This window comes from Pituophis catenifer, unplaced genomic scaffold (assembly GCF_029215685.1).
Source record: "Pituophis catenifer annectens isolate HBS135680 unplaced genomic scaffold, rPitCat1.0.hap2 SCAF_2, whole genome shotgun sequence".
Taxonomy (NCBI): Eukaryota; Metazoa; Chordata; class Lepidosauria; order Squamata; family Colubridae; genus Pituophis; species Pituophis catenifer.
The window spans coordinates 66,114,254-66,140,936 of NW_027256882.1; the positions used below are offsets into that span (position 1 = coordinate 66,114,254).

The following is a 26,683-nucleotide window of genomic DNA, read 5'->3' on the forward strand; positions in this document are numbered from 1 at the left end:
CAGAGTAAGGTCTGGATCTGCGACTGGCAAGATTACATTCACTCTAGGTCAGGGGTGTCAAACTCAATTTCATTGAGGGCCGCATCAGGGTTGTGTTTGACCTCAGGGGGCTGGGGTGGACGTGGCCATGTGGGTGTAGTCAGCTCAACATCACTCGTGTCAGAAGCACCTTTGGTGGCCCGAGCGCTCTGCCATTGAAAACGGGCTCCTGAGCTCCCTTTCTGGCTGTAACAGCCTCCTGCAACCATCTGCCAGTGAAAATGGAGCCCAGGATGGCCACACGTAGGCCCCGTGAGTTCCGTTTTCAGCTGTGATGGCTTCCTGCAATCCTGTGCCAGTGAAAAAGTTTTGGCAGGCAGAGGCACCACTAGCGGGTCCTTCACTGTTTCCAGGGCCCCTGCTCAAGCCAGATTTAAGCACCCCGTAGGCCAGATCCAACCCCCTGGCCTTGAGTTTGACACCCCTGCTCTAGGTGGACAGCATGGGGAATGGAATTCCTTTTCTGTTTGGTACATTACAAGGCCTCAACAGCATGAAATTGTCAGATTTAGTGATAGGAAGGCCTTCAAACTCCCACATGTGCACAATGAGAGTGGGGTCTAGATCAGGGGTGACAGCTTGGTTGTCTCAGGAATTCTGGGAGTTGAAGTCCACAGGTTGTAAAAGGGCCACATTTGCCCACCCCTGGTCTAAATGGCTATAAAATATCTAAGTGTGTGTCATAGGAAGCAGAAATAAATTAAAATTTTGATCTTGAGTTGACTATCTCTGCCTCTGTCTCTCTTTCTCTCAAGGTGGTTTTGGTTACCACCTTTAAAGCACTCCATGGCTTAGGATCTGGTTATCTATGGGACCGCCTACTACCACCAATAGCCTCCCATCGGCCAGTACGCTCTCATAGAGAGGGACTCCTCCGGGTGCCGTCAGCCAAACAGTGTCGACTGGCGGCCCCTAGCGGGAGAGCCTTCTCTGTGGGGGCACCTACTGTCTGGAATGAGCTCCCCCCGGAGATACGGAGGATCCTGGATCTGCGCACCTTCCGCCGCGCTGTGAAGACCTTTTTATTCCATCAGGCGGGCTTGGCCTAATCTCTTCCCTTTTTTAAATATGTAAATTTTAATCTGTTTTTAAATTATCGGGGTGTTTTAATCTGTCTGGGCCAAAATGATTTAATTTGATTTTATCTGGTTTTTAAATTTTTTGTATCTATGTATTTTATTGTTTGGCTGTTCACCGCCCTGAGTCCTTCGGGAGTAGGGCGGTATACAAATCAAATAAACTAAACTAAACTAAACTAAAAGGCCAGGTTAAAATAATAATAATAATAATAATAATAATAATAATAATAATAATAATAATAATAATAACAACAACAACAACAACAACAATAATAATAATAATAATAATAATAATAATAATAATAATAATAATCTGCCGATACATCACACAGTCCTAAACGCTTGGGAAGTGTTCGACTAGTGATTTGAGATACGAAATCCAGCATGGTCATCTCGTTTCCTGTGTATACTGTCATGATCATGATCATGATCATCATACTACTCTGCCCTTACATACCTGTACATGACATCATGATGCACATGTATAACGGGCAAATCACAATACATATTTCATTATTTGCCTGTCTTTGTTTTCCTGTACACTCCCATGGAGTATATTTATTTATTCATCATACTTATATTGCTATCATCTCACAAAACATGACTCTGGGTGTCCTAAAATATGAATCATGATCCCAAGCTGGAAAAGTAAATAGAAACATATTATTTTCCCATCTTATTATTTTCAAATGCTATTTACCCAATGTGTGCATGTGACTTTTATGATAAGATGACACTCAATTGTATTACCTCTTAGGTTGTAAGATGCATACTCATGGAAGCATGATTTTGAGACTCACCATTTCTAGCCTATTATTGTCTGGCATCTAAAATGAACAACTGGGAACACGGCTACCTTGAAGAACAGGATTGGGCTGCATCTCTATATCAATTCTGGTTTCTCAGTGTGTGGACTCTGTAATTACTTTGTAATATTTAAAATTATGTGTTGACATGCTACATAATTAAGCAGAACAAATCAAGTTAGGATTACAGACTCTCCAATTTAAAAGGACTACATCCATCTGATTTATTTGACAAAGCCACCAAACAGGAGAGAGTTAAATATTGTTTTAGCATGCATGCCTAGACAGAACTGCTCTCATGGTATGTAGAACAGATATGAATCACCAGGAGAAAGAGGGTGAATGCCAGGTGAGTAAGAGGCAACTCAGTCCAGATATTATGTGTGAGAGAAAAAGGGTAAAGACAGCCCCTCTCAAATAGTTCAGAGAGTATATTGTGTAGGTGCAGATAATACAGTGCTCTGTATGGCATGATTTTGTGAAACAATAAAGAATTGTTTGGAAGAATCACCACATGTCATTTTTGGTGAAAGCTGCAAATTTATATTATTTGAAAGGTTGGGGGTAATTTTCAAAGGATGGTAATCTCTGAAACTGAAGCTGAGGGCTATCTTTTAAGGATCTTAGAAATAATTCTATCATTTAAAAAAATATATTTCTGCAAATACAATAACAAGCTGGGCTATTAACAGTGATTGGAAGAAATTGCTGAAATGAAATTAACTGCAGAAAAGATAAAATTCTGCCACTAGGTGGTGCGCAAAGCCAGCAGCAAATCAATTTGCTATAGACTAGCAAAATTAAGATTTAGGTTCACTTTTACCCCAATCCCACACCTAGTGGAACTTTCCAGTTTAAAGAATTTAAATGGAAAATAAACGTCCCAGGCATCTGATGGGAATCCACAAACCATATAATACAACTTATGTTTTCAGTTTTCAAAAGTTCAATTTCTAGTTCACCACGTTGAATATACTTTCCATGTTTATAGTTATATCTAATGGTGCTGTCCCAAAAAAGAAATTCTTCGTTTCTAATTTACTTTTTAAATTTTTGGCCCAAACAGAGGATATCTTGGAGCAGATTTGGGGCTAGCACAAAATATTATAGAGGAGAGGAGAAGGAAGTCCTTTTGCATAACCTACCATGGCAAGTTGGGGAAGATACAGATGTACCCTAGAAGTAAGGAAAGAGATATGGAAAATTCCAATATTGTTGCTATCAAGTTATCATCTGGATTCCTGCAGTCCACATATGTAGCCCTACCTTGCATATCGGGTTCAATGAAAGTCTGAAAAAAAAGTGGTGTATATTTCAAAACATTTAAAAGAGAATAGTGTATGATCTTGCAGATCACAAATATCTGGTCAGCTGCTTCAGGCAGACTTACAACCTTTGGTATAATAGAGTAATAGGAACACAAAGTTCACTGTACTGGACAAAAACAGAATGACCTCAAAACATTTTTTTCTAAACGTGCAACTTATTTTGTTCCGAGTCTGGAGCTCTGCTTTACAATTATGTTTCAAAGGTTGCATAAATTTCAATATGCCTTCACATCTTCCCTTCGAACTGGTATCTACCAGCCATTTTAGACTTCACAACCGTTTTTTTTCATCAATACATTCAAAGACTTGAGGCTGGAAAAAGTAGCTTTAAAGAAAAGGGGAATACATCAGAAGCAAATTTTGTGCTGTGACTAATTCATGCAAGCAAGGTATTCTTTGGCATAAAAGGTAGACTTGGACTGCCTTTTACTGGTAGAAGAACATAGCCAGTTTAGAAGTTGGATACCTATGGGATTGCTTCAGTGGTGAAATCTTCCCCGGTTTGCCACACATGCTGCATGCACCTTCACAGTATGCACCAAATGCGTGCTGTGTGCAGAATGAAGCAGCCTGGGAAGGTAAGTAGAACGGGGGGGGGAGACCAGCTGTGCCGTGTGATTTAGGTTCATTTCTAATGAATATAAATCGCACGGCACAGCTGATTGTCAGAAATACCAGTTTGGATCAGCCGGTAGCTTTTATCACTACCGGTTCGCCCAAACCGGTGTGAACCGGTAGGATTTCACTACTGGATTGCTTCTCAATGGCTTTTGCCCATACAATAAAATTTGGAAAGAGTGGGCTTTCTATGGCCCCCTTCCCTTACTGAACATCTTTGTTGTGGCTTCTTTGGGATAGCATCTCTCTTGCTTTTCAGGAAAACCATCCAAATATGGTTATTGCAGAAGGGCTTGGGAAAGAGTCTTCCAAAATATCTAACAGGGCTGTGTGGTGGCGTGTTTTTTTGGCATTGGACTTGGTACAGCTTTAAAACAATATTGATATTTTAATTTGTTTCTCACTGTAAAGAGAAACTGTAAATTGCTCAGAATTCCACTGGACTGAAGAGATACATAAACTCTAGATATAACTATACATTTTTTCTTTCCTAAAAGTATTGAGAAATGGTATTCAATACTGGAAGGATCCTGTTTTTTATTTTTTAAGTTCCCTCTTGTTTTTTGTTTTTTGCTTTTTTAAAGAAATGGTTACAGGTAGACCTCGATTTATGACAATTGATCCCAAAATTTCTTTTGTAAACTGAGACAGTTGTTAAGTGAGTTTTGTCCCATTTTATGACCTTCCTTGCCACAGTTGTTAAGTGAATCACTGCAGTTGATAAGTAGTCACCCAGTTGTTAAGTGAATTTGGTTTCCTCATTGACTTTGCTTTTCAGAAGTTCACAAGAGGTGATCACATGACCTTGGGACACAGCAACAGTCATAAGTATGAACCAGTTGCAAAGTATCTGAATTTTCTTCACATGATCCTGGGGATGCTGTGAAGGTCGTAACTGAAAAATAACAATAACAATAGCACTTATATATCGCTTTACAGTGCTTTACAGCCTTCTCTAAGCGGTTTAGAGTCAGCATATTGCCTCCAACAATTTGGATGTTCAGTTTACCCACCTCGGAAGGATGGAAAGCTGAGTCAACCTTGAGTCTGGTGAGAATTGAACTGCTGAACTGCGGCCAGCAGAAGTAGCTTGCAGTACTGCATTCTAACCACTGTGCCACCAGGACTCATAAACTGGTCATAAGTCATAATGGTCACAGGTCACATTTTTCAGTGCTGTTGTAACTTTGAATGGTCAGTAAACAGACTGTTGTAAATCAAGGACTACCTGTGTATGGAATGGATTCAATGTTGCATGAATATATAATTTAGGGAGTTCCCAGATCAGTCAGCACTGCAAATTTGCTACGTTTTAAATCATTGCCCAGAAAACAAGCCTTCATACTATTAGAGCCAGATAAATATTGCTTAAAGTAAAGTGCAATTCCCTCCTGAAGGCCATCTGGAACAATGGATTTGAAACAGTCCAAGGCACGCATTCAGTTGCGTAGTTTAAATGATCAGGCTGAACTGGATACAGCTGTCCATTTTATTCCCAGACAGGTTTGGTAAAACATTGCTTCTCTGCATGCCTTCACCAGTCTAGGTGGTTAGTTATTGTAAAAAGGCAGCGTATTGCCTGCTAAATAGATGATGAATTCCTGAAACCTCTTGGAACATTTTAAGCCAATTTTTTTTTGAAAAACGTGTTTTCAAAGAAACCTTGTGCAGCCGCCGGAAGAGGTTTTAGAGGAGGATCAAGAGATTTCACCGTATCTCCACATACACAATTGTTCTATCGACCCAACACCAGGTGATCTTTGATAGGACAGATCAGCGTAGAATTCTTTCAAGGCAAAAGTTTGAAACCCATCGCTGAAGAGGGCTACAGAGCTCATTTTACAGATATTCTCAATTTTGATGGCTTGCATTTCCAGTGTGAAGTGACCTTATGGAGCCAATTTAGAAAAAAAAAACCTTCTCTGCCTATGATCTTGGAAAGTCTCGTGTAGGGAGACTGAGTTACAAAGACTGAGAGTCGGACTTTCTGTATGCTATTTTAACCTGTGGTCATGTAGCATGAAGAAAATTGCATATGCCTGTGTTTCGATAGAAGTCACCCACTAGAACGCTGACCTACGTTCTTGCAATTTCTTGTCCTCAGGATGTTAAGTGGCTTAAATCTTATCTTACCATTAATTATTTCCTTTGGTGTGTACTCCTTCTCACATAACAACTAAGTCACACAACAGTGAATATCTGAGGTTTTATTGAATTTTATATACAGCATGAGTCACGGACAAACCCGTGACTACCAGACAAGACAAATGTCAATCCTTCTCAACAGTTAGCAGCTTAAAAATTCTACAAACTACAGTGTCACTGCCATACTCGTCATCCCATGCAAGTGAGTTTTCATTTTATGCTTTTTTAAAAAAACTACACTTACAGTTGTGTCAGTTGCCTACTAATGCACAATGTCACCTGGCCTACACAACACAGACACACACACACACATACAACTCTTTTGCCACATTCGGAATTTCTCCAAACTGCTAAAGAATTTGACAGCTGCCCCTCATTGGGCAACTTGGTTCCCACTGCTTGCGCTTTAAATTTTGGAAAGTCCATCCAAAGAACTGAAAGGCAGCAATGCCTTTTGGCCAGCCCTCTAACCTACAACATACCCCGACCAAAGGGAATTGTTTGGGGCCCACTGATGCAGAATAAACAAATTAGAAACTAGTAATTGTGAACACGCTTGATATTATCAGAGTTCATACAGAGATCGTACTGTGTATATATCGTTTATGGTTGGAGGAACAATGTTTGAACATAGTATCTTCAGTTTTTTTTAAAAAAACCATCAAGGTTAGATATGTTACGAACCATTGAAAATATGCTAGGCTAGTTGTTCCCATCAATACAATCTGCTACATCCGTTTCTTTTTGTGACCATCTGATATGTTATTTATATGTTACATATCACCTGATCTAAAGTGGAAAATCAAATACATAACTGAGGAGGGCCACATCAGTAATAATGCTACACGCACATACTCACTTACTGGCAAACGCTATCTGTAACAAATACTCCAAAAATGCTTGCAAAGGGAATTAAGAGTTTAAAGCTATAGTCGCATTTTTTAAAAACAATTAACATTTGTTAACTAATTTGATGCAGTGAGAATGAATGAATGAATGAATTTGTTAGCAAAAAAAGGCAAAATGAAAAGAGTCATCTTAGAATATTCAACAGATTGGATGCAATCTCATAAAATATGAACAGAAACCTTTAGAATGCATTGAAAGCCTGCTTTAATCATAAACCAAAACAACTTTTGGGGAAAATTCTGAAGATTAGGGCTCTACCATATTTTTCTTTTTTGCTGGTAAACAGATGCTAGCTGTTATAGCATTTATCTAATAATACACATTCAGAAATCATAAATGTTTACAAGGAAAAGCAATGAAGTATTCACTAACAGACTTCAGTGAATATTGAATAATGAATACTCATCTAGGTCATATTTGTTCATATGCTGTGCTAAGTTTATCTGCAGAAAATTCTGTACTTCACAAAGGTGGCCCTAGGAATCACCTCAAGCATTTCATGTTGTGACCAGATCATGCCCATTTAAGTAATTTAGTTTACCACTAAGAGCATGCAGAGAACTGGAGGGGTAATGAGATGTTTAGGAGCAGTGATCATGAATTCAATAAAAATTTGAAATAACAGGAAAATGTTAATAGAAACAAATATTAACAATCTACATCTATAGGGCTAGGACAACAGACTGCTTAGTTGTTAGCCAGAATCTCTTCAAATTGACAAATTCCTTAGGGGAACAAGTGGATTTTTCCCCCAGTACCAATCTGAGGTTCATGTTAGCATTAGGGATCTGATTGTATAAAGAACTGCGATTCCGAAAATGATATGCTAGACCTCTTGAATCACAATTTAATTCTAAAGCAAAAGGAAGTTTCTCTATATAGGTTTTGTATATAAGTGTTCTTTGCTGACAGTCAGAAGGCCAAGTTCCACTTAAAATTTAAATAATAAAACCTAACAAGTAAGAACTTCTGTATGAAATTCCACATTATGTAGGTTATTTTGGGATTGTTAGGGCTCTTAGATAAAACACTGGTCAAGTTAGAATTAAATAATTATATTCCGGCAATGTGAAAGAATACTTAACTGTTTCAAAGTGTAAAGAGCTAGAATTAAGAATTTTAATTCTGAATTTCACAAATATAAAACTTGTTGGCTAGCATTAAAGAAGTTTTGGGAAAACATGACACCATGGCTGAAGACTTACTAACAGAATGAAGATTTATATACTTCTAGGCCCTGTTTACCATTTTTGAAAAAGCAGTGAAAGTAGAGGTACATGCAGCTCATGCCACTGCTTTTCTAAAGATATGTCTTGCAAGGGCAACTTCTGTTTTGAACACTTACCTATGCAATTTGCTCAAGTTCTTGTTTTACATGCTTTGAAACAGGAAGAACCTGCTTCGAGCATGCATTGAGTAATGTGTGTGTGTGAGTGTGTGTGTATGTGGGTGGGTGTGTGAAATACAGTTCACTTGCTCTTTTGTTTCCCTACTTCTTGACAATGCTCAGCTGCCACCAAATCTTACTAATGCAAGAGGTTTCATGATGTCTTATATGGGAACACAATGAGGTTGAACAGGCTGACTCTAAATATAAAAAAATACCAACAGCGTGAACACTGTTAAGTTTGTTAGTAGTACAGCTTTGGTTTCAGTTCCCAAGGGCATATTTGAATAACACGTTAACTCAGGTACTATTTAAAAGATTGGCCTTATGACTTGATGCTTCCTTAAGCATTTATGCCTTCTTTAGGTAACTTTACGATAGATCTGAAGCTGACTGACTGTAGTCTATCCTAGCTACCACTCCAACTTTGGCATGGAAGAGCCTAAACTTAAAAGTTTAAGTCCTATTTATTATTGATATTAAGACTCCCTATTTTTCTTCTCAGAACAGCTCACTCACTCATGCTTTCAAAACATCCTGTTCATTTTTCTTAAAACAAACCAGGATTTCTTTATTCTCTTTAAAATAACTGGTCTAGACACAACAAGACCAGGGACAAGATTTCCAGTTTCCCCATACACTTCCAAACAAAGCAAAAGCGCACTATGAACTGGTAGGAGTGATCAGATCCTCTGTTTTCTTAATGCGAGGTCTGGAAGTTAAGGAGGAAACGGATCACATTTGAGCAGGTTTGCACTTGAGATACATTAAACATTATTTGCAACCTTTCAAATCGTATCAGAACAAGGTAGCTCGTACTTATTCACACACTTCTTCATTTAAGAACGTCACTTCTTTATTCAAAGAGAGCAAAAGAGAGCAAAAGAGAGATGATGCTCTCAACTATTAAGTTCAAAAACAATCCCCAATAAGAATAAAAAATCCTATTAGAAACAATAAGGAAGCACTGAGAGTTTGAGTATTACACTCTTCAAGTATGCCATTTGGATTTTTAAATCTGTGACTATATATACATTAAAAAACAGTCAAAGTGCAACCAAGGGCTTTTGCTTAAAATATTCAAAGGGCTACTTCAAAATACTGTAGTACAACTGTGCAGGAACTATACACAGCAGAACTAATCCACTTCATATATCTAGCCAGAAAGTTTTAACAGAAGAGGCAAACCCAGGAAGAGATCCAGAAAGTTCCATGTATTGCGTTGGTCTTTCACTAGAGAAAGCCATCCTGAAGCTATACATTCAGACACAGAAGGTGGTCAGGTTTCACAGTAGCACTGTAGGATAATCGGAGTATCGCTATGCACCGGATTATCTTGGTTAGAATTTATGTAATTGTCTTTTCCTCTTCCGACCAGATTTAGTACAGTAGTTGAGCCATAATTTAATTTGCCCATTGGTGTGCTCCAGATTTGTGTTTTATCTCTGTACACATACAGAATATTAAGATTTGCATCCAAAGAGAACCATGCTACATAAAAAGTTTTTTGACAAAAAAAGTGTTCTTTAATAAATTCTAAAAAAAACCCTCACTATTGCCAATATGTCTCAGAGAGAAAATATTATTTTAACTGTAAACAAATTCACACTCGGACATGTTACGCCTTCAGTGGAGGAAGGAACTGCCGACTAGGTTTGATGCCCTTCCTTGCCACATCCAGCTCGAGTGGGCGAGGCAACGGCCTGTTCTTGTCATCATCTGGGGGGTGAAAAGAAGCGTTCCAAGTAGCTAGTAATGGCGTCCCAGTGCTTAAACAGAAAGGCAATGAAGACCATGGCAAAGAAAGTGCTGAACGTCCTGCTGCGAGTCTTCATCAGGGGGACCACGCAGTTGGCCACGGTGGAGACAAACACCAACAGGACAGCCATCACCGCTAAAAGGATGTTTATTAGTTTGCCCAGAAGGTTTCTGGCAGTGGCATTTTCAAGGCCCTCCAACTGGACAACTTGCTGCTGTTGCTGCTGCAGTTCCATCTTGGAGATTCTGGTCTGGCAGGCTTCCAGAGCCTCCTGTTGAGCACAAGAAAACTGCTTAGTCATCTCAAAAGGGAGGGTAGGAGAAGGAGAGATCAATGATACCCTACACTAGGATCTTTCTTACCCAAACAGAATACACCTCTAGGCATAAATGTAAAGTGTCAAGCAGTCCACTGACAAAACATCAGGTGCCAGAAGCTCACAGGATAATAATCAGAAATGCAGCCTGGCACATTTTCTAAATAAAAGACTAAACACACCCTACAATGCCTTTGGGATTCCAGGAGCTGCAATCACATTTTGCAGGATGTGACTAATTCCTTTGGTTTCATATCCAAGAGCAAAAGTAAGGTCTCTTCAGGCTTGTTCCTACAGAACTGGATTGCAAAAAAGTGGGACAACCAACAGATATTAGTTTTCTGTACCTCTCTGCTATTATCTGGCAGTTGTTAGGATTTCTACTGCCCAGATCTGGTAGCCCCATCTGTAATATAGCTGGCATAATCTCTATGAAATTGTAGAGTTTTGAATGGCAATAAATCCCACATAAAAGTAATTTACAATTCATGGTATCATGTTAGAATCGTCTGTTGTGAACAATATGGAGCGAGGAATCAAAAGACTTTCAGGTTAGCATAGCTGCTCTTGATTTCACTTACCTGCTTATTTTCCTCCGCACAGACAATTAGATCTTAAACCTGACATTGTGACCTTTCTTGGTGTAAATGCTCCAGTTGTAGTAATAACATCCAAGTATAATTTATGATGAAGCAAAAATGATGCCACTGGTGTAAATAAATTCCTTTGGGTCAACTAGTGCACAACTTCTGTAGCTTTTGAGACCCACATCAGATTTGAAAGGCATGTCAGGACTCACTCTCTAAAAATGGACTGGGGCAGGGCCCGCTTTTTCTGGATGGGGGTTTGAACGTTTTAAGTGGTGAAAAAACTACTGAATCATCTGCAATCAGTGTGAACCTCAAGATGTCCGCTACTATTCCCCACGTGAGCCGCCTATATAGATTCATAATTAAGAAAAAGGTAGACTGTGCAACCGAAAGTGTATCTGCAGCTATGCTGCTGCATTTGACATTATATTCCCACACAAAAAAGCTACCAAATGGCAGGATGATTAAAAATGGGAGTGCTAAATTTCTCCTCTACGTTAATCTTTTCTTAAATCTGTCTCCCCCATTGTTTTTCCTGCTCTTGCGTATTCTTATATTTGAAGCGTAGTTGGGAGGAGGCCAAACATAATTTATGGAGATTCTCAATCATCCAGATCATAGTTGTCCCACAGGTGCTGTTCAAAAGGCAACTGGACTTTCTTGGTTGTTGTTTTTCCCTTGAAAACATTTTGCTTCTCATCCAAGAAGCTTCTTCAGTTCGGAACTGAACTGAACTGAACTGAACTTCAGAACTGAAGAAGCTTCTTAATTTAGTTTACTTTATTGTCATTGCATTTTGTACAACATATATACATCATATATACGAAAAGTATAAAAATAAAACAAAAACACACATCCTTCACATTCTATACAATTGAATTGAAAACCCCTGATACTGCATTATTATTGCACTATACAGTAGAATTCAATATAGTTACTGCCCTGGGATAGAAGCTGTTTTTCAGCCTATTTGTCCTTGTTTTTATTGTCCTGTACCGTCTGCCAGATGGTAATAGTTCAAAAAAAAAAAAAAAGATGCCCAGGATGAGATGGATCTTTAGGAATGTTTTGAACTTTCTTAAGGCAGCGGGAGCTATAAAGCTCTTCCAAAGAGGGGAGAGGGCAACCAATGATCCTCTGGGCAATGATGTTAACCCTCTGGAGTGCTCTCCTATCTGCCACTGTGCAATTGGCAAACCATACACAGGTGCAGTAAGTTGTGTCTTGGATGAGACACAAAAAAATTTTCAAGGAAAAACCAAGGAAATCCAGTTGCCTTTTGAACAGCACCTTTGGGACAAACATAGTTTGATTTTCTACACAGGTTTGAAAATCAGCCCCATTCCCTAAATCCTCTGGTGGATAGGTCCATGTGGCAGAGATTATCTCAGTGCAAAGGTTTACCAGCCTCATATGGAATTAGCCTTCTTGTAAGGGATAAACCAATCTTCTGAGTAAACATGCAGCTCAGTTCTTTAATGTTCCAGATTTTTTAAACTTTAAATACTTTATATACCCAGATAAAAAAACTCATCTTCAAGAAGTTCCTTCTTTGGACAAGTAACAAGAAAAAGCTGCTTGCTGAAGAGATGGACATATAACACTGGTTACTCTTTTTTATTTCTACAGCTGTATGATTTCATTAAAATTAATAGCAAATATAGCCTTACTGGGAACAATACCATAAAAAATACTGTCTGCCATGGTATAAACCTGCCTCCCAACCCACCTTTATTATAATTCTCTTTAAAGATGGAAGCAAGTTTGCCAGGAAATGAATTGATTTTTATTGTAAACCTGACAGCTTTTCTTTACCAGGAATTTCTTAATAGGATTTGAATAAATTTTGCAATGGTATAATGATTCCGGTTCCAGTTAAGGGTCACAAAACTGAGATCATTCGGGATTTAAAACACAGTATCTCAATTCTACTTTTAATGAGGATTAAAATATAAACTGAAATAGAGCAATGTTTGTGAAAAAATGCTCAACAGACATAATGTAAAGGAAGTGCAAATACAAACAACTGCTAACCTGGATATCTCTGGCTCGTTCATAGGACTGGTAAGCTATTTTTTCCTCCATGCTGGCCAATTCCTGTTTTAAGTTGAGGATTTCATTCTGATGAAGTTCAGTCAGGTCATTCAGCTGTTCTTCTAGTCGCTCACATCTAGAACAGGAAAAAAAAAAAAACACCATGTGGCTGTCATTTTTTTTCTTTTAAAGATATCAGCACAATTTCCTAGATATCAAAACAGTTACAATAATTTTTTAAAACAGAATCTAGCTAGTGAACATGACTTGCAATGATATAAAATAATCTGCACTTTTCTAAGCTGCATCAGACTCATCTCTTGATAGGGTTTAAAATGTTCAAAGATGTTATCTGGAGTGTTTCCATTGAGGGTTCCATCATCAGTCCAAAGTGTACAATCTTCAATATGAATCTTACCAATTCATTTGGTGTTATGCTTTCTAATTTTGGTATATATACCCAAACAAACTGAACATTCATAACAGCTGAATCTGAATTCAGCCCTTGCATCTGTTTCCTAGGCAAAGTCACCACTTTGAAACATACCAGGGAAAACATAATGAAGTATCTCGGAAGAGGGACGCAGTGCAATTTCATATAGAACTTATTTTTAAAAAAATGTATAGCTGCCCTTATATGTAACATAGCCCTGGGCAGCTCACAACAGCAATAAACGAATCAAGACAAAAAGCATAAAAATCAGTCAAACAGAGCATTCCCAGTTTACCAAACACACATATATACACACACACATATGAATAACAACTGAGACTCCCTGGGCTCTGGCCATACATCACTTCAAGGCTTGTGGAAAGGCAACTCTTTAAGAGCTTCCGGGATGACCCCGAGGGTAGGGGCCTCCTTGATCTCAGGAGGAAAGGGTATTTCCAAGAAAGCATGGTGAAAAGAGTGTTTTCGGTTCTGATCAGTTTTGTAACTTAATAGTAACCATGTTGCTCTTTCTTTCTCATCAATGTCAAACTGCTCTCTTGATTTTTTGGGAACGTTTTCACAACTAGGATTGATTTTTTTTTGTTTTGTTTTGTTATGCCCACACCTATTGCCAAGAGCTGAGTTCATTGTTTTAAAATGCTGTTTCTTTAAGAACATTTGTACATTCATAAATCCTTTTAGAAAGAGAAAAAATATTTGCTCTGAACGTTGTGAAATGGCTCTCCACCCCTGTGGATTGTATGACAGTAGTTGATATTCCCAACATTTGGGTAGATTCCCTTTAGGAATCAGTTGTGCGTTTTCCTAGCCATACCTGAAAAACTAAATGGTTATTCTGCTGTTTTTTAATTGTTTGGATTAGTCAGTTTGGGTTAGAAAAATAAATTTATACAGTACTAAAAAAAAATACAGGCCAATATCTGGATTCTCCATAAAACATCTAGAATGAAAAAATAACGTTAGGCAGCAAAAGCTGTGTTTGGTTCATCTATGCATAGTTACAAAAAAGAATTACCTTCAACTGATAAGAGAGAAAAAAAAGAAAATAATCAATTTGATTTTAATAAGAACTATCCTACTCTGATTTCTCAGGCTCATAAATGAATTGGAAACAGTCTTCTAGGTGTACTAGGAGAAGGGAAAATAATTGATTTAAGTCTGTGTATGTTTGAATAATCAAACACAACAGGAGCAAATAGAATATGGGTGAGTAAAGAGAGCTTCCAAACTTTGTTTGCTTATTCTTGAGGCAGAACTACAGAGGAAGAATAAAAGAAACTCACCTTTTGTTTTGATACAAACCTCTGATCAGGGGATATGATCCAACGGCATTGAAAAACTGTTTTAATAAACCCTTCATCCAAACTGCTGCTAAGTGAATAAATATATTCAGTTCTGCAACATGGGAAGCGAGAGCTTTTCCTTTGCTTGTTATTTTTAGAATGGCAGCAAGAATATGTAAGGTGTCTGAAGTAGCATGTTACTTGAATGCAGGAGGACATAATTGAATTGCTGTTGTTCACATGGCACACATGTGCCCAGTGACACATGCAATAAATGTAATCATATGCATGTAATCATATGCACAACTGCAATGATATAAGTAAGCAGGAACCTAGGGTTGCCTCATCAGTTTTAATGTTGCCTATTTTACATTCTTTAATACTACCCAATGTTTGCAAGGTGTAGCTCAGACATCACCTAATTGGATAGAAACCGTCATGGCACAGTGGTTAGAATGCAATACTGCAGGCTAACTCATTGCTCACTGCCAGAGTTCGATTCTGACCAACTCAAAGTTGACTCAACCTTCCATCCATCCGAGGTTGGTAAAATGAGGACCCAGATTGTTGGGGGAAATATGCGGACTCTGTAAACCGCTTAGAGAGGGCTGTAAAGCACTGTGAAGCGGTATACAAGTTTAAGTGCTATTGCTATTGCTGACTGACTGCCTCTCAAAAAAGTTGGGAGGAACATCGTGACCCTCCAAACTTTCCATAGCCAACACACATGCCTTCATGCTATTGTCTTTTGGGATATGTGCGGAGTATAGAAAAAGAGGAAGAAATAATACACCAAAGAAATTAAAGACATAAGAAAAGGAAGCATACTTAAAAGCAGCATTCATTACACTTCTTCAAACTTCCTAGCCTTGCAAATTATTCCATCACATCTATGAGACAGGTGGTACCACTGCCCAAACAAGGGACAAAATGAAACCAGCCTTGCCACACAAAAAAGAGGTCCTTTTGGTCTGCTACAAAACGCAGGAGAGTGAAAAGAAACACAAGATTAGAGTTTCATTCTGATACTTGGTAGTCACTCTTTCATACAGCTTCTTAGCTTAGTAGTACAAATGCCTTTCGAAGCAGTTTTCAGAACAGCCTACCAAGAAGCCTAACAACATTCATAAACCGTTCATAGTACTCTCTCAATATAACAAAGTGAAACACTGTCATTTTGGCTTCACTCGGGAATATTAAGTCCTCGTAACACACCACAACACAGGTAGTCTTCGACTTGCAACAGTTCATTCACTGGAAAAAGTGACTTATAATTGTTTTCCACATTTACAACCATTGCAACATTCCCGTGGTCAAGTTTCTTAATGACCTGCTGAGGAGAAAAAAAAATTCTGCCCACAGACACAACCTGTGACTTGCCATAAAGCTACATTTCATTTCCCAAATTTTGCTCATTGTCTTATACCCTTTCAATCAGAATTTTGCCAAACATTTCCACATTTTAAAAAACAAATCCCTTATTAATTTTGCATTCATTTATAAAAGCGAGCAATAACATCATTCTTCCAATGCTCAGGTACAGATGCAATCTACACAAATGTGTTGAAACAACCCATATTTTAACTTCCAACTAGATAATCTATAACTGAAATCTTGCCATTTTTCAAGATTCTCAAAATATTTATCACCTATGTTCTAGATACTAATGTTCTTGAATTCTATTCTTCAACCTATCATTATCATTCCTATACAAATCTCTAAAATATTCCTTTCAGCATTCTCTCATTTCAGTTTCAAAGCTCATGTATTTCTAAAACAATTTACTGTACTACCCGTCAAGAATTCTCTGCATTTTCTCCGCTTCTTTTAATTTGATTGATTCCTTGCTCCCTTTGACTACAATTTGCATTTTTTCTTAATGCATTTCTCACAGTTTTCCTCTTATTGTCATTGTCTCATAATTTCTGACCTTGCATTCTTATTTCTTTTGCTACTTTTGTCTTATTTCAAGTCTGTTTTTCCAAAATAAATAAATAGAATAATTCATCGCCCTTTTACATTTTTTAATTCTTTAATTATTAAAAATCATATCAGTCATACTTTTATATTTGTAGTCATTCCCTGTATTTATAAATAAAATCATTAAATCACACATCCAAAACAAACAGGGTCTTCTAAGCAGTTATTTGCCAAATTGTCATTTTTGGAGTTTTCAAACAGACCAATAACATTTTTGTTTTTGCGTGTCTTTCTGCCTTATTCCTACACATTCATTCAGCTTCCTTGGATTACATTTATTCAGAATGTTGCACTGTTGTCCAAAACAGTCACCTCTGTTTCCTCCATTATCTCATTAGCTATCACCAAATTATTGAATCCTTTCTATACACACCCACCATAGAAAATACCAATTCATACTCTCTGACATACATTTTAGCCTTTTTTCATTCATAATTAAATCTATACTGTCACTTCCCTGTGTATACAGGTAGCTCTTGATTTACAACAGTTCATTTAGTGACAGTTCAAAGTTATAATGGCACTGAAAAAAAGTGACATCACTGATTTTCACATCTACGACCATTGCAGTAACCCATGGCCATGTGATAATCTTTTGTGACCTTCTGAGAAGCAAAGTCAATGGGGAAGCCAGATTCACTTAGCAATCATGTTACTAACTTAACAACTGCAGTGATTCACTAAATGTGGCAAGAAACGTCGTAAAATGGGACAAAACTCAAATGTCTCACTTAGCAACAGAAATGTTGGGCTCAATTGTTGTGGTATGTTGAGGGCTACTTTTATTTGTCCACTTTACTTTAGAAATCAGACTGCCTTTATTCAGTTCTATTTCACATTTCCTCTTAATTTCACAAATGGGTGATGATGGATCTGTTTTTCTTTCATTATGCAGTTAGCAGTAAGGTGAATACTAGTCAGCTGTCACACATTTTAACCAGCAGGCTGTAAGTGCAATCAACCCATTTTATCCTAAGCATGCTAATGTTATTTTATGCAACTAGAATCTCTACTTTAGAGGCTACTTTGCAAGCCAATATACTGTTCCTCATAACCCATAAACAGGAAGGATATGAAGTGTACCAACAGTCAAGCTCTTCCTTTCATATTGTCTAGATTTAAAACCATCTAAGTATCTATGGGTTTAAGTTTCTCCAATGGTGGTCGTAATCGATTGATGTGTTCTAATGGGATTATGCAATTTTAAGACTTGGGGATGTCAACTCCCAGGATTCCCCAGCCAGCATAAGTGGCTGAGGAATTCTGGGAGTTGAAGTCTACACATGTCAAAGTTGCCAAGTTTGGAGAGTCCTGCTCTAGAAATAACCAGCTCAGTGAAATGGGAAGGTATAAGCCCATTAGGACACATCTATCGATTGGAGAAACTTAAACCCATTGATACTTAGATGGTTTGGAGAGCCCTGCCTAGAGGTAGCAGAGACTTTCTACATTCTTTCTCACAATATAATTAAATCCTGTGTGTTTCTGCTGTATGTGGTTCAGGAAATAGTCTCCAGTGTATGAGGGATGCACTATCTTCATTAGAAAGCAGATGTGAGATCTCTGCTCAACTCTGCTCACCTCACCTCTCCCTTTGCTGTGGGAAAGGGAAAAGGGATTTTTTTTCTGCTGAAATGGTGAAACTTTTCATGGATGAAAACTTTAGGGAACCCTCTTAGTTTTCTGTATACAAGCACTGAGGTTAGCAAAATACTAACCTCAGTAACCTCGTTTGTTATTTTTACAAATGATATAACATCTTGAGTGCCTGGGAGACAAAATATACATACAAGCATAATATTTATTTTCTAAGTCTTTACAAATTTAAAATCTGTCCAAGGAGAATATACTGAATTACAGGGTTATTAAAAATCCAAAAGGTTACAAAAGATAAAAATATAAGAGGCCTGCTGGGGAAGGCCAAAAACCAATTCAGTCCAGGGGTGAAATGCTCCTGGTTCGGACCGGATCGCTAGATCCGGTAGCGATGGTGTTGGGTGGTTCGGAGAACCAGTAGCAAAAATCCCTGCGCCTCCCCACCGTGCTCAGCTGAGTCACACGATCATCAGAGGCTTTTTTAAAAAAAATTTTTAAAGCATTTTTTCTACAACCTCTTCCGATGAAAAAATGCTTTTAAAAGTTAAAAAAAAAAGCCTCTGATGATCGCGCAGCTCAGCTGGGATCCTCAGAGGCTTTTCAAAGCATTTTTTTCTGCAACCTTTTGGCCGAAGAGGTGGTAAAAAAAATGCTTTGAAAAGTCTCTGACGATCCCAGCTGAGTTGCCTGATTGCCAGAGGCTTTTCAAAGCATTAGAAAAAATGCTTTGAAAAGTTTAAAAAAAAAAAAGTTGGCCATGCCCACCCAGTCACATTACCCCCCCCCACCTAGCCACGCCCACAGAACCGGTAGTAACACATTTTACATTTCACCCCTGATTCAGTCCACAATATTATGATGTACGTCACCAACCAAAAAACTGACAAATAGGACCTAAGGATGGTAAGTCCTGTTCTACTTTTGCCAAACAACAATTGGCATTCAGCATATGCTGTTCCTGGGATTCAGAGGATAATATAAAGCCATTAGTATTAACAGAGATTGAAAGATCTTTTTAAAACCATTACAATTGGAGAATATTACCATTTTGATAGCAACAAATTCCGTAATTTAATTATGCATTGATAAATAAACAGCTCCTTTAATTTTGATTTCAATGGATGGCTCCAAGTTCTAATACTGTGAGAGAAGAAAAACCTCTCTTTGTCATACAGATAAGTCCTCCTTTAGCAAATACAATTTTGGACTTGCAACCTGGTTTTTAAGTGACACAGTCAGTATGTGTAATGCTTTGGAATGCTCACCCTGTGCTGGGATAACTAGCAAGGAGTAAACTAATGTTTCTATTTGCATTCATTGAAGAGGAAGGGATTACAAGAGAATAAGCAGGCACACAGTGTGGAATACACATCAAAAGAAATGTGCTGGCACCATCTGTTTGCCTAGCATGCATGCTTCAGTCTCTGAATCCCAAATCCCTTAGAAGACTAACAAAAGCTAAAGATCCAAGTCTTGTCAGTTACCGGCAGCAACTACCAGCTAGCATCAATTTAGTTCACAGAATTGAGCTTGTTAACTTGTGGTTAGCACTTTTTAGAGATGCATTATGCTGTGGAGACAAGCAACTCAGCAAGAGATAATTTGTTCAGACAATTTGCTCTGCAAATTGTGGGAGGGGAGGGAGAAAAAATGGATTAGGCAAAGGACAATGCATACTAATTATCTGTAATGGTAAACATGACTGAAATAGATGATGTGACAGTCATAAATGCTGTCATAAACTTTGGTTGGAAAGTTGTAACTGCAAACAGTTGCTTCCTGAGGCAATTATTAGGTCTACCTGAACACGATTATATATCTTTTGTCAGAACCTTTAATTGCACCTGAAAGCTAACTAGCAGCCAATCACAAAGCAATGGTATTACATGGGCATATTATACATTGCCCATCACTGACCTCATAGTTTCAAGGATAGCCTCATAAATATGCACTGCAATAGCCAAATATATGGGTAGATTAGGATATGAGTAACTATTTGGAAGGCCCACTGGCTAAGGAAATGCAGAACAGGTACACCAGATGACCTGTGAGTTCAGAAACTCCTCCAAATTGCATACCAATACTATCCCATCCAAGACTAAAGACTAAACGCTACCCCACCCAAAACTAAAAATTCCAGGACTGAAGCATTCAACTGTGCAAGGGTTGAGCCTGAGTCTATTCTTCCTCATCCAGATTCTGGGATAGAACTTTGGGATAGACAGTATCTTTTGGGTGGTCCAAGATCAAGACATATAACTTAATCCCATAAACATACTAATGATACCTGATGGATGGATATCCTCACCCAGCAGCCCCATGTAGATGTTAAACAAACAGCATCAAGCCCCGAGGCATCACACAGATTAAGGGCCCGGACCTCAATTACTCACCAGCAACTGGCATCTACCATAAACCAAACAATATCTTGACCATTTACTGTTGCCAATATTTTCTGGACTAAATTCAGACTGTGGGACTTAACTTTTAAAGCTTTAAAATTTTTATTAACCTGGCTATTTTGACTTTTCAACAGTTTTCATCATACAAGTAGTTTCCTTGCCATTAGACAGACACTTGAGACAGCAAATCAATGGGAATTTATCATCGAAATATTTTACAATCACTCTCAGGCATCAATCATATCGAGATTTTTTTTTAAATTAAAAAAATTGGCAATTAATGCTTGCGCATAATAATATGCTGGAAACCTAGGCTGCAAACATCTAACTCTATCCTAAAAGCTCAATGTACCAAGGACACTATCTGTATAACAGGATGTAAGATTATAGCCGAACAAAAACTTTTGTCTATGTGTCCACATAGCAACAGTGAGCAGAATGCTGAAGAATTTATTGCAAAGCTTTCTTAATGGACTACATTTAAACTCCATGAAATGCGAGTCCAGGGAATTACAATCTGCCAAAAAAGACAAACTAAATGTACAATTTCAGTTGATACAGGCAGTATGTGAAGTAAACTGAGAACAAAAACAACATCTTATTTATGTGAACTCATAATTCACTTTGTATAGAAAGGCTATTGAGTCATGAACAGTTTCAAGGGAGACGCAACAGGAATTCTCATGAAAGTACAGAAAGGACCTTTTTATCAAACAAACATCAGCTACAGCTCTAAAAACTGATAAGCAACAGTTTGTTTTGGAATTTGGTTGTGCTGATAAGCCTGCCATTGTATAAAGAACAGAGGGATGAATGCAGAACTGGATTTCCAAAGAGAAAGGTGTGGCTACTCTCTCTCTCAACAATGAGGCCACATCAAACATCCAATAGAAAACCAGCAGAGCTTTTGCTCAAGCTTTAACTATTTGCTACATTACAAAGCAGGAACAGAGCACTTAAGAAATAATTTCATCTTGAAAAAAAATGTGGAGGTGGAAAGAAAGAGAAGCATCGGAACTGGAGAGACAGCTCTAGCAAAGCCTCAGTGAACACAAACCATGATACGACCAAGAACAAAGATAGCCACAGAAAAATAGAGAATGACAAACACAGTGATGTAAAATAAAGAAATGCTCTTATTACGGGGAGGGGGGGGAAATCCCCCTCAGGAGCCTAACCCTTTGGTAGACTTCTTTGGCTGATTATATTAGAGTGAGAAGAAAAATGTGACTGCTAATTTGATTTCCAACAGTGGTTTTATTAGATAAGATAAGAACCAATATATATTCTCCTTTTAAAAAAGTGTGTGTTTTAATATTACTCTGCGGGTCAAAAAGATGTCCTAAATCTTACAATACAATATAAAATTCTGCAATCCATGTATTTACTTAATCTATGTCAGGGGTCCCCCAACCCCCGGTCCATGGACCGGCACCATCCGTATCATGGCAGCAACCGGGCTGCGCAAACAAGCAAAGCCCCATCCATGAGATGCAGGCAGCATGCAAAACCACGCCCCCTCCGGTCCATAGAAAGATCTTTCCCCGTGGAACCTGTCCCTGATGCCCAAAAGGTTGGGGGCCAGTGATCTATGTTACAGCCATTATTTTCAACATGAAAGTTTAGCTTTATTATGAGATTATATTTAAAAAGATTTTTGGGGGGAATGGGGATTTGTGCATAAGATCTAATTGTCAAGGGGCTTGGAAAAAGAAATGAATTATAATTTATACTTTTTAAATAATAGTATTTTTTAAAAAATCACAAGCCTTTCCATGAAATTGATAGAATGTTTAATTAAAAACTCCTTAATGAGTGTTGTTATTAAATATATATATATGTCTGTCTCCATTCTGCTCTGAGAGATCTGTTTCTCAGGTCAGAGGATACCAGAACAAACGGCTAAATGGAATTCAAACATGCTTCATTTAATTATCTGACAGCATGCAACTGTACCTTTTGGCTGTATAATACTTTTGGCATTTATCAAATCACATGTTTTCACTCAAGTGCTAAAGTGTTTTAAAAATATTAAAAACAATTTAAGGTTGCAATTCTACTTTGAGAGTTAAATAAAAATATGTATTGATATTATAAATGATTTAATATCTGCATAAATTGTAATAAGATTAGTATTTTGTCGGTTCTTAAATAGATCATCTCTAGACTTTCTCCAATCCCAAACGTTATAAATTCAAGACTGCCATTAGACATGCTCATTTAAGTGAATTGTTAAACATCTATTTCTTGGTATTTAAGGATAACAATAAAGTTCAATTATGTCAGATTATAACCTAATTTTATAGTTACAACCACAACAGAGAGTATAACTATTTACATTATTTGCTTGGAGATTTGTAAATGGCACCAAGATTGTCAAGACTCTTTAGCACTATCTCTGGCGCTCTAAGGAAGAACTGACAAAATATCAAAATTTAGATTTATAGCAACATCATATTCGTAGTTGAACATGTTGCAGAAAAATTCCTTATAAAATTTAATCTGTATAATTAGTATTAACACTGAGCTTGAAAAGTAGTTGTCAGACAGTGCAGGATTGTTAGTACTGGCTTATTATGTTCCCAAGCATTCAGAAAAGTACATTTCTGTAAAAATACAGAATGTGTATTATGTGTAAAAATATATCACACATAATGTTGAAGAATAATTTGCTTTGCATTAAAAACAAAAGAAGTCTAATGCAAGATAAATATTGCTATAGTTTTATGTAATCTAGAAAGCAGGGGTGAAATCCAGTAGGTTCTGGAGAACTGGTAGCGGAAATTTTGAGCTGTTTGGAGAACCGGCAGCGGACGTATTGAGTAGTTTGGAAAACCGGCAAATACCACCTCTGGCTGGCCCCAGAGTGGGGTGGGAATGGGGATTTTGCAATATCCTTCCCCCCCGGAGTGGGGTGGGAATGGAGTTTTTGCAGTATCCTTCCCATGCCATGCCCACCACGCCACGCCCACAGAACCGGTAGTAAAAAAAAAAATTGATTTCACCACTGCTAGAAAGTAGTTAGATCAGGCTTCATGAAAGAAATAGCATATATATAGAATATATTCTATTTCTTCCCATGAAGCCTGAACTAACTATGTTCTAGATTACATAACACACATTCTGTATTTTTGCAGAAACATACTTTTTGGAATGCTTGGGAGCATAAATAAGCCAGCACTAGCAATACTGCACTGTCTTAACAACTATTTTTCAAGCTCAGGGCTAATACTAATTATACAGATTAAATTTTACAAGGAATTTTTCTGCAACATGTTTACCAACTGTAATTTATAAACACTGTAATCAAAAGGGCAGTGCTTAAAACATTCCTCATCCAACAAGATTAGGACTATGGGACTATTTTGAAACTATAATCCAGAGCCACCTCAACATTGAAAATTAGTGTGGACATTCACAGAACTGAAAAGTTATGACAAGAAGACAGGCATGTTGATTTGGAAGGGAGGAAACTTAAATATTTAAGCCAGAAATAAATATATTCATATAAATCAAATTAATTATTAAGTTTGCTGCCCCCAAGATCATCAATAGTAAATGAGTGCTGACATCCAAACAATTATGAATGTGCCTTAATATTAGTAGTATCAATGAAAGACTGGACTGCCAAGTGCTCACCGGTATCTTTCTTCCTGTAGAGCCTGCATTATCAAGGAATAATCTCGCTGGTAGTGAACCTTGAGATCTTCAAAGGATTCCTCCAGTCGTACTTGAACTTCTCTGAGCTCTTGAATCTCATGCAGTATTGCATCAAACCCTGAGCTTTGCATCTCCAGAGTGTTTGTTTTGGAGCTTGGTGCTCCCAACTGGACACCTGCGGTGCTATTGGCTCCCACTGAGCCTGATGTAGCACTGGAACAGTCCTCCTCACTGCCATATTTTGGGCTCGACTGAAAGTTATGAACACCTAAAGTCTTTCCTCCGGTCCCGTCTTCTTGACTTTCTTCCAAAGCATCCTTCAGATTAGCAATATTGTCAGCACTTCCAAACTTGTTTCTAATGAGTGAGGCAATTTCCCGAGGTTTAGAAGCAACGGCTCCAGCTGCTGAATGAGTTGCCTGGGAAAAGCTGGAAAGTCCACCTTTAACACTATCTACTACTCCTTCACTGAAGCCAGTGACTTTTGCTCCTACATCCTTTAGTCCCTGGTGCATGTCCCTCAAGACATCTTTGGGCTGCCGATGAATACCATTCTGTTCAATCTCTCGCAGCTTCCGATGATAGTGCTCTAGCTTCTTCTGCAGCTGGAGGATTGTCTGGGATGATTTCTGGTTCTTCTTCTCAAACACCTGCTTAATCCGGGCGCTCTGCTGCTTGTCAGCATTATTGGCTAATTTCAGGTATTCGGCTACATTGTCATCCCGGGCGGTTTGCTCTATTTTGATTTGCTCTGTGAGTTTCAGAATTTTCTGCTGCAGATGAGTGATGGCCACTTTTGTGCGTTGTGGATCTGGTGTTCCATCAACAGAATCTGCATTGAGACTGCAGTCTGTGCTTGATGCCACTGCGTTAGTTGTTTGTGCTAGGCTACTTACATCTAATCGTTCGATCTGGAAAAAGAATTAAAAAAATGAACATGAAAGTCTGATTTGATAATGGCAATGTCATAAAAAATGCAAACCAAGCTGAGTGAAAAAGTCAGTAAATTTCAATAGGGCTGTTAGCATCCATAAAGAAAATGATAAAGAAATATGGATAGACTACGTAGTACTCTGTCATACATTTTTGTTTTGTGAATAGAGAGTGAATAAAGTAAACTTAAATTTCAAAACTATTAGGTCTATCAATTAAACCCAAACCAGCTATGTCACAGTCCCTTATAAATATACAATTATGATTGCCTGCTATGTGCCCTACTGTGATCATACAGATCATTAGGAGCCATAAATCAACGGAAGTTTGTTTAGAAACAAGTAACTTAGTAACTTCAGCTAGGATTCCTGTGTAAATGGTAAAAACTGAAAGGAGAATTCAAACAACAGTGTAAAGCAGAGATAGGCAGTGTATTATCTTCCAAATGTTATATACCACAACACCCAAAATCTTTTGCCATTGGCTACACCAGCTGCAATGTGAATTGGTTCCAAACATTTGGACACCTATCTCAGGTGTAATGAATCAGTTTCGGAGGGTATATATAATTTCTAGGCAATTCTAGTTAGCTTACAGAGTTAAAAACTTTCAGCAGGAATAAAATTGCCACACAATTTAGATAAGTAAAGGTACATACACAAACTTTAAATTCTGCATTGGAAATAGTCACACAAAAATGGTTTTAATCATCTCATCATACAGATGTTCTTAACCAGTGAATGTCTTCAGAATCCGTACGTGTAAATAAAATGCAATTTACTCGTCTATTTTCTAGCAAAGAAACCATTCTTACTTTTCTAGCCTACCTTGGCTTTCCTGAGGCGCAAGACTTGTTCCCAATGCATGACTTGAACAAAGGACCAACATGCCTACAACTGCTCTGCTGAAAGCTCATCCACCTGTGATGCCGGAAAGTTATAAAACTAAGTTTCAGGGAAGGCAGCTCACTACAGAAACTGGTGAATCATTTAATTACTCTGCAGCTCCTCCCCAAATGGGAATTTGTTCACCGGCATATGAAAAATAGCAACATGACTTCATTACAAGCCAGCCCTTTATGGAGATAAAGCTCTCTTCCTCTTCCTTCCTTTAAAAAAAAAAAAAACTGCCTAAATAAAATGAAAGCTGTAAAAGTTCACTAATGTGGAGTATCCATATAAACGCTGAACATTTTTAAAGGCAAAAGGCCCATCCAGGTCCTAATGGAAAGAATGATCCAGAACAGCCTTTTTAAATAAAAAGCAGAGTCTGTTGAGGAGAAATGCTAATTTCTTACTTATTTCTTTTCATACGTAAATTGTTCAGAAGTTTCAAGAACCATGGCAGTAATTTGTTTTGAGAACA

At 37.9% G+C, this 26,683-nt stretch overlaps 1 protein-coding gene across 2 annotated transcripts in view; it reads right to left on the minus strand.

The window, feature by feature from the left end:
• Positions 1-6,062: 6,062 nt before the first annotated feature.
• TMCC1 (transmembrane and coiled-coil domain family 1) overlaps positions 6,063-26,683 on the minus strand; it is a 124,930-nt gene continuing 104,309 nt past the window's right edge. For both annotated transcript variants that reach the window (XM_070936879.1, XM_070936878.1), the window contains exons 4-6: positions 24,365-25,296; positions 13,011-13,146; positions 6,063-10,341 (exon numbers count right to left, since the gene is read on the minus strand). In XM_070936879.1, the coding sequence (XP_070792980.1) occupies positions 10,027-10,341; positions 13,011-13,146; positions 24,365-25,296 (1,383 nt within the window). In that variant the 3' untranslated portion in view covers positions 6,063-10,026. The remainder of the gene's footprint in view (positions 10,342-13,010; positions 13,147-24,364; positions 25,297-26,683) is intronic.